The following is a 14,811-nucleotide window of genomic DNA, read 5'->3' as shown; positions in this document are numbered from 1 at the left end:
GGGCAAGGTGAAACACCTGGTTGGTTCAATGGTACTTTCAGGAGCCATTTGGAAAGATCCAAACATCCCCATGTTTCATTTAAAGAAGCAAGGTCAAAGTATCAAATAAATAAGACTCAACCCCTAGGTCCTCATTACTATACTGTTCACTTTGCAATAAGCAAAGGGAGAGAGGTCCCTTTGTGATGCTTTTGCCTGAGAATCAAGAATTAAAGTGATCACCTCACTCTATAGACGCAAAACATCATGAAAATCAAAATCAGTGTCACTCTCATTGATGGGTAGTAGTAAAAATCAGAATTCCCCATTGAATGCAGATGCTCATTATTTCTCACATTTTTCTAAGGTTTTTTTTTTTTTCTTGAGAGGGAGAGAGAGAGAGAGAGAGAGAGAGAGAGAGACAGCGTGAGGGGCAGAGAGAGAGGGAGACACAGAATCCGAAGCAGGCTCCAGGCTCTGAGCTGTCAGCACAGAGCCGGACATAGAGCTCGAACCCATGAACCATGAGATCATGACCTGAGCTGAAGTTGGACACTCAACCAACTGAGCCACCCAGGCGCCCCAATCGCTCGTGTTTTTTAATGGAGAAAGCTTATTTTCCCCGTATTTTCTAGTCGTCGTCGAGGATGGAAAGAGTAGGGTCCACATACCTATACATTGCGGTGGGTTATTTGTCCACGTTCCGGAAGCCAAACATTCCAGCTTGCTGGGTCCATTCAATTCGTACCCTTCAGCGCAGTGGAAGCTGCACTCTGAATTGAAGGAGAAGTTCCCGAGCGGGTGGCTGCAGTTCATGAGCACATGTTGGGGGAGACCAAATTCCCCACACTCTTGGACTGTGGAGACAAAACGTTAATTTTCTTTTCATTGCAGGTTTAAAGACAACGTCAGGTTTGCTGGACGTTGGAACTCTTTGTACGACCCTCTTTAATCCTGTCTTCCTGGGCTTAGTCTCACCCAACCTGGTCATCTTTACTTGGTTCCTTTGTGTTGGCTACATCTTGGGATATAATCAGTCTTTCAGTGGTTTTTATTTCAAGCAAGCAAAATCAGCCTTTGTTTTGCTTCCCTTTTACCGTGTAGGTTGTTTTGAACCAATGGTCTACGGATAAAAGGTTTCGCCCAGAGGGCGTGTCTTGGGACACTTTGAGTGGGGCTGACTGACTGACCCCAGAGAGGACCAGGATGAGCTTTACCCCCTGGAGAGTCTCCAACATGATTTGCTTCCTGGACCACCTCCAGCACAAGACCAAAGGCCACAATAATATCAACAAAATAGCGCCCTCACCATATTCACATTCTGGTCCATAGAATCCGGGGAAGCAGGAGCAGGTGTAGTTCCCGATGGTCTCAATGCACTCTCCTTGCTTGCTACAGGACATGTCCTGGCAGGACGCTGCACGGATGCAAAAGGGTCAGTATGGTACGCATTCCCGGGAGGTGTGAAGAGAAGTTAGATTCCTTTCCAAGCCGCAGACTCAGCCCCTCTTGGTATAAGACTGAGCTAGCCAAGCAACACAAAACTACAGTGTCCTCTGGAGTGCCAGCCTGTTCCCTGCAAAGGGCATTGTGGAAGCCTACCAGAGCATTGCATAGCTTCCATTTTAAGCTGTTGTCTAAGGAGGGATTGCTTTGTGTAGCCCAGAGAGACAAAAGAGCCACTGATCGATGTGTAGACAGAGAAACTCCTCTATGTGGTACAAAATAGATTGTGGCTTTTTAACCAAGAATATGCATAGAGTTGTATTATTACGGAAACCCCTATGATGGGCATTACAACATAAAGGCTGGGCATCAGATGTGGCGGGGCGGGGGGGGGGGGCGGTGGGTGGGTCACACATATGTCATCAGAGTCCTGGCTCTGCTGCCTACTATTACAGGACCTCAGGCAAGTGACTTCTCCGAGGCCAGCCTGCCCCGGGTTAGGGCCAAAGCCCTTCCACTGTTTGTTGATTTCAAATCTGTGCCCAGCGCCGCACAATGGAGGGGCAGGGGAACCACATGAGACGCTTAAGACCTCCTCGTGGTACAGGACAAACAATCCCATGGAGAGATGTTTCACGGGCCTAAATATGCCAGGCTTAGGTAGTGCCGAGTACGACTGACTAGCCACACCCTTCTCAGCGAGTCCCAGTGGAGAAGGGCTGAGGTTCCTTTCCTACAAGAGACTCTTTGTGGGCGTGTGCATCATGCACCCGATGGAGGGTTCTGAGAATGTTGTCACTGATGAGGTCATAGCTGGGGGCAAGGCCTGTGGCTATATTTTCTCGTGGCGTTTCCTCTGCACACATTGGGCCACTTTAGGGTTGATTACAAGAGGGAAGTCATATGTCACATTCAGGCTTGTGCCAGATGATGTCTACCTACATTCCCTCTCAACTCTGAGAGGCTCGAATTCTAGAGGTCGTGCCGGTTCTACAGGAGGGCATTCCCGAGGCAGCCGGCAAGTTTGGTGGGGCTGCACGGGGGCCCTGGGAAGGGTCGGAGTAAAGGGAAGATGTAGGAGGCGATAGAGGTCTGGTCCACATTCCATCGTATTCACCTTGACCCCACCAATGTCTTACAGCCGTGATACCCGTGCCCTATGTTCTTGGAGCACACATGGTTTGTTCTGATCGTAGCTTCCTAAGGATCTCAGAATGATCTCATGTGCCACAGGGGGCGGGAGAAGCCACATCAGAAAGATGCAACTGGTTCCAGCGTAGGCGCGTGACCCCAGGAGGACCACGCTTCCACGCATGTCTGCCTACTCGGGAACCGCTCACTCTGTTGAGAAGCGAACACACTCGCAGGGTCTCTTCACTGTCAGTTCCCTTCCCTCATGCCGCTGGTCCCTACCAGCACACCTGAATACATGCTGCCGTCGAAGGGAATCTGTAAGCATCTGCGATTCTCGGCCCTGTTCTCGTGTTGTCTCATGAGAAGGCAGAGTAGAGAGTACCGTAGCATACGCGGCCACAAAACACCAACTTTAGAGTCGTGAGTTTGAAACTGACTCTACCATCAGGTAGCTTCGAACCTTGAGCAGATTCCTTCATAGCCTGGACCTTCCTCTCATCAATGAAATGAGAGGACCTGACTGATGAGGTTCTCACTAGGACTAAATGAAACTAATACGAAACAGGCTTACGACCCATGAACTAATAACATCACAATAACGTAGTGATGTACAATAGCTATCAGTTATAGCTGTGTCTCCTAGGGGCCAAGTTATCTTCCAACGTATACTGCCCATTATATGAGGGCGCAGTGGTGCCGAAAAGCTCTGGATATAAATTTTAGGGGACTAGAAACTCCTGAGCATCTATTTAATCAGTTACACACTGAGGAAGGTGGATCCGATGATTATAAAATGTCCTTCTAGGGGCGCCTGGGTGGCTTGGTCGGTTAAGCATCCGACTTCGGCTCAGGTCATGATCTCACGGTCCGTGATTTCGAGCCCCGCGTCGGGCTCTGTGCTGACAGCTCAGAGCCTGGAGCCTGTTTCGGATTCTGTGTCTCCCTCTCTCTCTGCCCCTCCCCTGTTCATGCTCTGTCTCTCTCTGTCTCAAAAATAAATAAACGTTAAAAAAAAAAAATTAAAAAAAAAATGTCCTTCTAGCTTCAGAAAAACCCAGGTTTCTCTACTCCTGATCTTATATTCTTCAAGGTGCTCCTTAATGCTGCATGATTGTAGTTTTTTCTTTTAATTACTTTAAATTTTTTTTAGTTTATCTATTTATTTTGAGAGAGAGAGAGAGAGAAGCAGAGGGAGAGAATCCCAAGTAGGCTCCCCGCTGTCAGTGTAGAGCCCGATGCAGGGCTCAAACTCACGAACCGTGAGGTCACGACCTGAGCAGAAATCAGGACGCTTAACCTACTGAGCCACCCAAGCACTCCAACTGTCATTTATTCTTTGTTTTCACATACCTGACTTTGTGACTCGATGTTATTGACTCAGTGGCTCTATTAGTGAACCAGGGAAGGCTTTTTTTTTTTTTTTGAAACAGATAAACTTCAGAGTACAGAAGCTCCTACCTGTGTAGCATAGCGCCCGCTTCTTTTTCCAGCAGGGCTCATCGTTCCACTTGCCAGGGGCCGACACGCTCTTGATGTAGATCTCCACACAGTCCTGGTTGTTCTTCTTGTTGTTGGGCTCGTTGTCAGCCCAGTTCTCGGCCTCTTTGGTGAGGACCTTTTTGGTTCCCACCCAGGTCCATTTATCATTGATCCTTCGGATCCCAATCCAGTAGTAAGAGTTGAAGTAAGGCATGACATCATTGAGGTAAGCGATCTCTTTTTTATTCTGGATGGCCACTAAATCCGTGTAATGCTTCTGGCAGAACATCCGGGAATAATTCCATGAATATGCTTTGATGCTGTAATTATAGGTCCACGCTGCCACTTCTTTCTGCTTTATTAGTTCTGAGTAAAGGAGAGCGAGTGCCAGGTTAGCATCCTTCACCGGGAGTCCGTGAGCATAAATACGCTTCTGTGTAAGTCAGATGGGGTTCTGACTGGAAGACAAAGCTAAAATATGACTACGTTGTGTCTAATCTAGTCGTCTTAAGAAGGAAGAGTGGTTTCCATCTTTCACCCAAACACATATATATGTGAAGTCAAAATAAGAAGCTGTACTGTTCTGAGGACGCTTGGTACTAAAAGATTTGGAATCATAAGAGAACAGAGTTGGAAGGGACCTTATGAGGCATCTAGTCTCCTTTGGTAAACGGAAGAGACATAGTAAGTAATTTGTCCTGTTTAAAGGATACACAGAATGTCTTGGTGGCTGCCTCATATCTACAGGTTCAACCTCTTCACGTGGAAAATAAGATGCTTTATGATCCGGAGCCTACCTGCTGGGCCAGCCTCATCACCCGCCATATTTACCTTCTTAGCAAAACAGAACTCCCACTTCTGTGCTTTGCACATGCTCCCTGCTAGTCTGGCTGCCCTCCCCACTTATGCCTGGTAAACCTTTCCTTGCCCTGCTTTCCTTGACTTCCCCGGGTAGGCACGTCTCTGCCTCCACTTCCCGTTATCGCCCTCTGGGCGTTGGAACGTCTCTTCATATGACACGGTCCACACCGGCCAGATTGTGAATTTTAATCTCTGGGTCCTTAACACCAAGCACAGAGCATGGTGCCTGACAGGTGTTCAGTAAATACTTGTTGAGTGAAGCACAACGTGTTTGTGGCAGAGGCAGGTCGCAAACCAGATCTCCTGGCCTGCGATCCTACGCTCGTTCCACTGCTCTTGACTGTTCCTCTTTGATAAGTTACGCTACGCCCTCCATCTCTGCTCACTCACGTGGCAAAATAGGGCTTAGAACAAGCCGTTTGAAGCAACGCCTGTGGCAGCAAGTAGAAATAAAGTTTGTGCCCTCTGAAAGTGTAAGGGGGACTCTGATGAAAGCTGTTGTTATCGTGGCCAGTGGGAGCTCACCCGGGCCAGAAGAGGCCAGATCGCACACGAAGAGGTGTACAATGTAAGCAATCAGGCCTGGAAGTGCCTCTTTTTCCTGTTTATAGAATCTTGTTCCTATTCAACCCTGTCCTCTGCTGCCCGCACGAGGGTCATTTATGTTTGTCCCTCCCCCACTGACACCTCTACTGCATTGTTTTGCCCTAAGACTTTATTTTGGCATCACCAGGGCTGCGTTATTGACTTTCATGGACTCTGGGCAGCTTTTCTTTTATAAGCTCCTTCCTCTGTAATAAAATACTAAAAACTGTATTTTATAATTGCATTAGTAGAAAGACATACATATCAGTACGGTATACTAAGACCTTTTTGTGGGTCCCTGACAGTACTGTGGGCCAGGGCCTGCTGTGCCCAGTGGCTAATTGGTCCTGGATATGTCCATTTCGGTTTGTGCCAGAGCCTTTCCACCAATATGATGGTGTTGGGTGCATTTTTCTTCAAGGCATCTGGGCGGGAACAGTTTTCCCATTCCTTGTAACAACTGGCTAGCATCCTTAACTTCCCCTCATCACTCAGGCCTAGACGAAAGGTTAACACCAAGTTTACCAAAGATTAGGGCACTGAAGCAAAGGAGTTGGGCAGTTCTGAAGATCACCGTCTGAAATCTCCAGTTCCAGATGGCTTTTAGGCAGCTGGCCTGAAACGAGAAAGGAAAACTTCCTTTTAGTACCCAGGTGAAATCAGCGTGGCCCCCCAAATCCCTGTTAGTCATCATTGTGTTGAGTTCTAATCCTCCTTGTTTCCAGCAGGGTGGAGGTTCAAGTGCTCTGCTTCCTTCTTGTTTCTCCCTGCTCTGCTCCGAGCCCTGCTCTGCACCCAGGCTGAGGACAGAAGTTGTTTCTTCTTTCATTCGATAAGTATTTATCAAGTAACTACTTTGTGCAACTAAGATTTTTCATTTACGAAACATTTTACAATTTTCGTGTAAGAAGAGTATTGTCATTATTATTATGCAATAATCTTCCTGTAAGAACCAGTATGCCATACCCCAAAATAATAGGAAGTTGCACGCAAACTTCCCGATCTGCACAGATACGTCTGACCTATACTTTGATGCACAGGGAATCGACAAATGGTGCTGGGCTATGCCGTCTGCTCTGTATTATTGACCTATGTCTTGTCTCCTTGCTTTACACTGGCGGCCTATGTCCACAGTACTGTTCAATATTTAATACATATGCGCGGTACCTATATATTTAATATTTATTAATATGTATAATAATCCTATTCCCTTTGGATCAATAGCAAGTACTATATTTAATGGGCTCCCTTCTGTGGGGACTTCATGAAATCTGTTAACATTTAAAAAATGTTTCGAGACAAATAAGTTCCGGGAATGCTCACCTTGGCCAACTCCCTCATGCTGCACATGAAAGTACTAAATGTTGGTGAGTCTAAAATCGCATATGCTTTCAAAAAGTTGAACCTTTTAAATGTGGATTTATTATTACCTTTTTTGTAAAAGAAGTGAGATTTAGTGATCAAGAAAAGACTTTAAGCTTAAAGTTGCATTATATTAGGTAAAAATTTTGTAGAGGAGGAGGAGAGAAGATGAATAATATAAAATTTCCTATTATTAGGAGCTTGCTTATATATTTTTTTAAGTGATGAGGGCTATCAGATCACTACAGTATTTAATTCCACTGGAATAAAAGACATGATGGGACATTCACTTATTGTAAAAGGCTAATCTTTACAATGTGTTGGAAATCCCATCTCTTGTTAATTTTAAAACTGATGATGAAAAATACTAGCTTTCCACTTAGACAGGTGTAAGGCGTTACACAATTTTCCAGAATTCTCTCAGAGGCACAAAGAACAAAAGTATTGCTGCTAAAGAGCACAATAGCGTAGGCTGCATGAAGGGGACCCCAATATTCACCTTTGACCTTGCGCTGGGCTTCTCCAGTAGGACTAGAGAGAAGTATAGTATTTTCACTCTAATGGTGCTCTCCCTGTGCCCTTTGGAAGTGGTTTTCTCCCTGTGCAGAGCGTTTCTAGGGGTTTCTCTGGCCTTGGGGCAAGCTCAAGGAAGTGTGTGGGGAGGCTCCTGCTTCCCTATCAGCGTCCAACTCTGGCCACTATCCTAAAAGAGCTGTTTCATGTCGTAACTTCTTTGTTTAAACTTTGAAATATGGTTTGGTTTAAACAGAATTGAGAGAGAGAGAGAGAGAGAGAGAGAGAGAGGGAGATGGTTTTAAACATTTCAAGGTTTTAGAGGACTTGGTAGGTGCTTCTGATCAAGCACAACATGTAAGAAAGGGAAATACATGATGCATCTCCTACTTTAATCTGATCATATTTTTCCGTTAAAAAAAATCACTAAATATTAAGAATGACTCCTCACAGATTATGTGAGAGACGAAGGAGGCCATAAAGATTAATGCCAGGTCAGTTAAGCATTTCTCCAGCATTCTGCAGCAGATCTTTTGGACCGTGAATACTTGAGATGAGTTTTAATGAGTAAAGATGATTTGCCTAAGCTTGCTCACCTGGATGGATGTTGGGTTAGCATAGTGATTACCCTTGCGGGACTTTTGAACTCCTTTGAAAGCCAGATAAAAGCTATCGTCAGGGTTCTTCAAAAAAAAAAAAAAAAAAAAAAAAAAAAAGCACAGTTGCAATGTTTTTAGACAGTTTCAGAAGACTCATAGATCCTCTAAGTCTGTCCACGTTTAATGGACCGCAAGTTCGAATCTCTGTTAACTGTAAGGCAGTACCTTGGCTCACTGGAAACTGACAAGGGTTTTATGTGGAGAATGGATGACGCCTTTGAGTGGTCGTTTTCCTCTGAGGCTTCCTTGGGGTGGGCAGGCCTTCCACACCTGCCCCTGTTCTACAGTGTCGTCTTCAGATCTAAGATCCTGGAAAGTTAAGAGCCGTGTCCTAGTGTTATTAAGCCTGTTTAGTGTTGAAACAAGAGGAAATGACTCTAGGAGAAATGGCCATGCGCTCTGCTAATCTTTAATATTCTCTGGCAGCTCACTTCAAACTGGAAGTCACCGAGAAGCCGTCTGAGACTGGGTCATTAGAATAACATCCTGTGCCTGGGTAAACCTTCATTAAAGCCACTTCACACCGTGATTGTCTTTAACTTTTACCTTTCCTAAGAACTACAAGAATGGGGTGAAGAGAGGGGCAGGGAGAAAGTGGAAGGAGAAAGTGTTTATCCCTTGCCCTCACTTGGCTTGGGTACTGGATGCCAGCACAAGTCCCATAGCTGCCAGCATTGCGAGCGGCGCACAAAGTTGGGAGAGATGATACCGCGGAAAGGGATTCTGTTCTCCTGTCTACATTGTAGACCACAGCTTTGCACTTTTAGAGCAGAACTGACAAAGTCCCTCCCTGGACCCTTTGCCTTCTGCCCCGATGCTATCTGATTTCTCTCCTTCCTCTGGTTCAGCTTCCTTAACTTCCTTGCCTCCCTTTACTCTCCGGCCTCCTCCGAACTCCAGCTTGTGAAATGGCCCTTGCTACCTTTATCACTGAAATCCTAATTACCAAACCCAGTGAACATGTGCCCTTGTTATTTTCCTTGACCTTTCTGCAGCAATAAATACCGCTGAGTAGTTCCTTTTGTTTAAAATGCTTCCGTGGTTCCTTCTCTTGATTCTTCTCTTACATCTTGAGCAATTTTGATGAGTCTCCCTCTGAATCTACTTCGACCCCCTTCTGGCACTTGTAGAGATAGAGATTTCCCTGGGTTCTGGCCTCCATGACCCTATTCTCTTATCACTCATCTGCTGTCCTGAGGTCACCTTCTGGTCATCTCTTTGCCAACGGCCCCAACACTGTATCTCCATCCCTGACTTCCCTCTTGAGCGTGATGTCTGCAATCCAAGTGCAAAGCAAACAAATGATCGCCCAGCTGGAGGAGGATGCTGGCAGAGGCTTCTCAAGGGCAAGGGCTCTGCCTTAGGTCTGAATCTCAGCTATAGTAGAGAGCAGGTGCTTACTGCTTAATAAATATTTTATGAATGGATGAACAAATAAAGAGCAATGGCAGAGAAATGACTGAAAGTAAGATAGAAGGGTGTACTGAGTAGGAAAATGTTGGAAAATATGTGATCATTAGACCTAAGTATTTAAGGGCTACAGCAGTAGTTGTATCACATTTGAAAGTATATTATTAGGCAGAAGAGCATAAGAAATCGGTGCAAAAAAATGATCTTGGCACTTTTTCTCATTCTATTTGGGTGTGAGAGAAGCAAGGGGCATAATCGTTCACATCCCACGTGAGGGAAAAAATGAGTAGGACTCACTCTCTTCACGCCATGCGGGTAAGATAGAGGGATATGTGGAGAAGTGCGGGAATCAAGGATGGTTAACATAGGTCATATGTTTCAGGAAAGCTGGGAAGGGTATCAAATAGCAGAATCTCTTAGATGTTGGGGATGAGAAAGCACATTTCTCTCCTTTGCCCAAACCCTTCACATGAACCTGTCATCAAATCCCACTGGCTTTACCTTCTGACCTGATACCTGGTCGTTCTCCGGATTTCTGCTTACTGCTACAGAACTAGTAGACACATCATCCTTTCCTTCCTGGACATCATCTGACTGGTATCTTATCCTCAAGTTGCCCATCTTCCATTGTTTCTCTATAATGAAGTCCGAGTGATGTTTCTAACACAAAAACCTGACCGCATCATTTCACTACCTAAAATCCATCGGCTGTTCCTACCCCTTGAGCAATACCTACAAACTCCTTGAGATGACACATATAGGACCCCTCAAAATGTGGCCTCTATTTGTCAAGTCTCATCTCCTGCCATTAATTTTCAATTTATTTGTGCCTCTCCCCCCCCACCCCAATTCTACAATGCATTTGTAACGAAACATCTCGTAGTTTCCAGAAGGCACTGTATGTGCCCAATGTTCTTCTTATTGCCCAGAGCACTCTTTCCTTCTATGTGTGCCTGGCTCTATAAGTCCAAACATCTTCTCTTGAAAGGAGCCTTCTCTACGATCGATCCTTCCCCACCGGTCACCAAGACAGGCACTTCCTGGCCCCTTGTCTATTTCAGTAACTACTGATTTGCCAAGTGCCTACAATGTGTCAGGCGCTCTTCTAGGCACTGGCATTAAAATGGTAAAAACAGACATCATTCCTGTCTTACGGAATGTATGATCTATTGAGAAAGACAGGTAATGAAGCACCAATAAATACATGGCAGTTCATGACAAGTAAACGTGAAAACTGGAAGCTAGCGAGAAGTAGGGGAAATAAGGTGAGGCTATGTGATACAGGGACTTGTGGTCACCTTAGGCAGGGAGTTCAGGGCAGACTTCTCCAAGGAGATGATGTTGAAACTGAGAGCAGAATGGCCAGAAGAAGCCATCCAGGGAGACGCAGGAGGAAGAACATTGAAGACAGAAGGAAAAGCGAATGTGAAGGCTTTGGGTGGCAGCCCTGTGTGTGTGGAGAGTTCAAAGAACATGAAGCCATCAGTGTGGCTGGAATGGAATGAGCAAGAAGGGCATGACACGAAGCTGGTTACAGATCACTCCGGGCTTTGGGAACTGAAGCTGGGGGGTGAGATTTGGTTCTAAGTGCAAAGAAGAGTCAGAGGCCGGGGGGTGTGAATTTTAAGAGAGGCAATGATGTGGTCATTTGGTGTGAAGAACTGGGAGGTCCCAGAGGTCAACTGGAAAGGTGAGTTGGGGCCCGATCTTGCGGGTCTGACATAAATGTCAGCAGAAGGGATCCAACCGTCAGTGTTCTGAACAGGTGCACGTAACCATGGTGGCTGTGATGACTCAGAGGTAGAGAGGCTGAGCTGTGGAGAGAGAAGACTACTGTACTAGTCCCAGTGGGAGTAAATGGGGGACGGGCTGGGGCTGGGGTCAATGGGAATGCAAAGTGGGGAGGTAGATATGAGGGTCACTGGGGAGGCAGGACTATGCAAGGTGCTGGTGGCAGAGTCCAGGTTTCACAAGGCATTACAACGGACACAACACTTCCCTCAGGTTCTGGATAGGAGTGGTGGTGGCATAGCACGGCTATTGGTAGCCCCAGCTTAAAGGCAGACCATGAAACACAGTGGAAAAAAGAGGTCTCCAAGCCAACAGCAAGTTAGAAATAAAGACAGAAAGGAGCCCCGGACATTAATGCTAAGAATCAAAGCACGTGTTTACATTAGACTACCGATCACCATTGTTTAGGTTGATATACTAGCATTAAAAATAAAGCAGCATACCTAATTTTGAAAGTCCATCGGAACCTGGCTGAGCTACATCCCTACAAACATAAAAGAATCATTTTGTATGTGACTTTGTAACATTTCTGTTTGCTTTTCAGCCAGAGAAGCGAGACACCTAGAAGACAATGTAATAAATGCCATTCATGAAACCACCACGGCCTACTCTCTAGGGTTAGGTCCAGGGTCTTTTTCTCAGTATTGCCCATCACGTGGTAGGTCATTTTGACTTCTGACGATCTGATTAATAAGCCTCTGCTTACAGAATTCTGAAGCTACATATTCTAAGAGCCAGTGGTCAGCCCAGGAGAGGGTGAACCAAGTAGTGACATTTTGAAAAACAGGTCATGGAAGGAAGAAATAGAAGCCACAGACCTAAGATGGTTCCGGTGTAAAATGGCAGAGAATCCAGACCTGCTCTTAGCCCACTACATCTCTCCCAACATCAGTGCAACTTAACTGCAAGTTCTCAATCAAAGGCTCTCCTCCCTGAGATCCATCTGATGGAAAATACCCCACCAGCTAACTCTTAACCTCTTTCCTCAGGTCCTAGAGGTTAACTGAAGCCACTCTGAACTTGAAGCCAAATTTACACAGAAAGGGTTGAGGTTCCGGAATCCCAGGGGCCAAATGTGCTCAGGGGCGAAGGAAGAGGTCTAGTCTTTGGAATAATGAAACAGTGTCGGAGGTGGCACCATCAGGCCTGGATTGCAGAGTTCCAGCCTAGTTTCTTTTCTTTTCTTTTTTTTTTTTTTTCAAGTCATCTACCAGTTCTTTCTTTCTTTCTTTCTTTCTTTCTTTCTTTCTTTCTTTCTTTTAAAATATGAAATTTATTGTCAAACTGGTTTCCATACAACACCCAGTGCTCATCCCAACAGGTGCCCTCCTCAATACCCATCACCCACCCTCCCCTCCCTCCCACCCCCCATCAACCCTCAGTTTATTCTCAGTCTTTAAGAGTCTCTTATGGTTTGGCTCCCTCCCTCTCCAACTTTTCTTTTCCTTCCCCTCCCCCATGGTCTTCTGTTAAGTTTCTCAGGATCCACATAAGAGTGAAAACATATGGTATCTGTCTTTCTCTGCCTGACTTATTTCACTTAGCATAACACTCTCCAGTTCCATCCACGTTGCTACCAAAGGCCATATTTCATTCTTTCTCATTGCCAAGTAGTATTCCAACCTAGTTTCAAGATGCCAGTGGAGGAGCTTCTGAGCATAAAGCAAAGGAGGCGATAGGGTGGGTTTCCTAACCTGAGACCCATGTGGGGGTTGGGGAACCCCCTGTCCTTGCCCAGAAAGCTCGGTGTTTATGTGGATGTTTGCATTTTCATCTGGGACAGAGAGTTGTACTTTCACCAGAATCTCAAAGAACTCCACAGTCCAATGTATTAATACACTTCCGAAATAGAGGAGGATCCCAAAGAGAATAGAAGGAAGAGATGACTAAGTCCTTGTCCATGTAAGTTGACCAATACCGGGAATGTCTGATATGCAAAAGAGGAGACAAAAGCAATCCACGTTCTTTTGTCACTGGAGTTCAAACTCAGGACAGACTCAAACTCCTTTCCCCTCTCTCCCTAGTCCTCTTATCTCTATTTCTCCCCAACACAGAAAATCCCCATTGCCAATATTTGAAAAGTGAACGATAGTAAAGCAAAGAGGGGGTTGAAATCATGTGTGAGTGCTGCTCTCTTCTGGCATCCCGCAGAAAGGAGCTCAACAACAGAGATGTTCGGTTGGTTCCTTTCCAGCCACGGACTGCAGGGTTTGGGACTGTGGGAGAGACTCCTGGCAAGTTGGGGGTAAAACCGTGTGTTTCTTATCTGTTGATAAGTTCATGAATGCCTAGTTTTCCTTGGATCTTCCCTGGATCCCAAACCCCCACGAATTTTTTTCTTTTTCACAACAATAATAGCTGACATTGACAAATCAGTTACCGTGTGCCAGCCTCAGATTTACACGCTTTTCAGAGCAAATCCTACTTAATCTTCAAAATGACACCATAAAGTAGAGCACCATAGGGGCACCTGGGTGGCTTGGTCGGTTAAGCGTCAGATTCCTGACTTCGGCTCAGGTCATGATCTCACTGTTCCTGAATTTGAGCCCAGCAACGGGCTCATGCTGACAGCACAGAAACTTCTTGGGATTCTCTCTCTCTCTCTCTCTCTCTCTCTCTCTCTCTCTCTCTCTCTCCCTCCCCTGCACACACTCTCTCTCACACACACAAAATAAATAAATAAACTTAAAAAATAAAGCAGAGCACTGTATGTATGTCTATTTTACAGATGAGGAAACTGAGTCACTAACAGCACTGAGACTTAAGGCAGCTATGGAAACCATGTGGTTACTCTGCAAGAGTCCCAGCTGACTCCTAGGGCTCAGAGAAGGAACTAGGAGAGCCCGGATGAGAGAGCATTTACCCACAGGTGTGCCACAGGGCATTTGCTCAGCCTTGCCCTCAAGCCACAGAGAAGACCGATCCTGGGGAAGGGGGTCGAGGGTTTACCAAGATCTGTGCCCTCGAGAGTTTCTGTAAGCTCTAGTAGGCTGGTGCCGGGGAGCCAGAGGGCAGAAGTCTAGATGCAGACAACATCAAGCCTAACAGCGGGGCTGTAGGTGCAACACCTCGTCTCTGCAAGGCGCAGCGACTTCATTTGTGACACGGAAATAGCAACCTCACCTCCCAAGGATGTTGGGAGGGTCAAAGCAGACAGCAGGTTTTCAGATGCTCACAGTCTAAAGGGCTACTCAACATAAAGTGCCGCGACCACTGCTCTTCTGCACTCTCTAAACGTTTGCCCGCCTGACTCAGCCTCCACGCAGCATCTCGTCCACTTCCCAGAGTACAGAGAAACGAACTTACCATCTCCTCTGCGCCTCGGCTTCCTCTAGGCTGTCTGCCCAACCCAGACTTTATAGCCTCCCTGCCTCCCCTCTGTGTTAAGCTGTTTAGAAAAGCAACTTCCTATTCAAGTTCCAGAATTTCGCCACAGCCCTTCACATGAAGTTGGATGTTGATAACACAGGAGTGGTTGATAATAGTTAGCAGTGGTCACCAAGGGGACAGGGGTCACCTACTTCAATGGGGGGGGGGAGGGTCTGGAGACAGGGGCAAGTGTGAATCACTTCAGGACATCCCGGGCTAAGTG

At 46.1% G+C, this 14,811-nt stretch overlaps 1 protein-coding gene across 11 annotated transcripts in view; it reads right to left on the bottom strand.

The window, feature by feature from the left end:
- Positions 1 to 14,644, bottom strand: part of SELP (selectin P) — a 39,630-nt gene extending 24,986 nt beyond the window's left edge. For 8 of the 11 annotated variants that reach the window (XM_019424246.2, XM_053909309.1, XM_053909314.1 and 5 more), the window contains exons 1-5: positions 14,526 to 14,643; positions 6,010 to 6,100; positions 4,018 to 4,404; positions 1,289 to 1,396; positions 651 to 836 (exon numbers count right to left, since the gene is read on the bottom strand). In XM_019424246.2, coding sequence (XP_019279791.2) covers positions 651 to 836; positions 1,289 to 1,396; positions 4,018 to 4,404; positions 6,010 to 6,100; positions 14,526 to 14,528 — 775 coding nt within the window. In that variant the 5' untranslated portion in view covers positions 14,529 to 14,643. Of the gene's footprint in view, positions 1 to 650; positions 837 to 1,288; positions 1,397 to 4,017; positions 4,405 to 6,009; positions 6,101 to 14,525 lie in introns of all 11 variants that reach the window. The other 3 variants (XM_053909313.1, XM_053909318.1, XM_053909316.1) reach the window with 1 other exon arrangement.
- Between the last annotated feature and the right edge of the window lie 167 nt (positions 14,645 to 14,811).

Source organism: Panthera pardus, unplaced genomic scaffold (genome assembly GCF_024362965.1).
Source record: "Panthera pardus isolate Hobbes unplaced genomic scaffold, ASM2436296v1 HiC_scaffold_21, whole genome shotgun sequence".
NCBI classification, from domain to species: Eukaryota; Metazoa; Chordata; class Mammalia; order Carnivora; family Felidae; genus Panthera; species Panthera pardus.
This window is presented reverse-complemented; position numbering and strand designations above follow the sequence as displayed.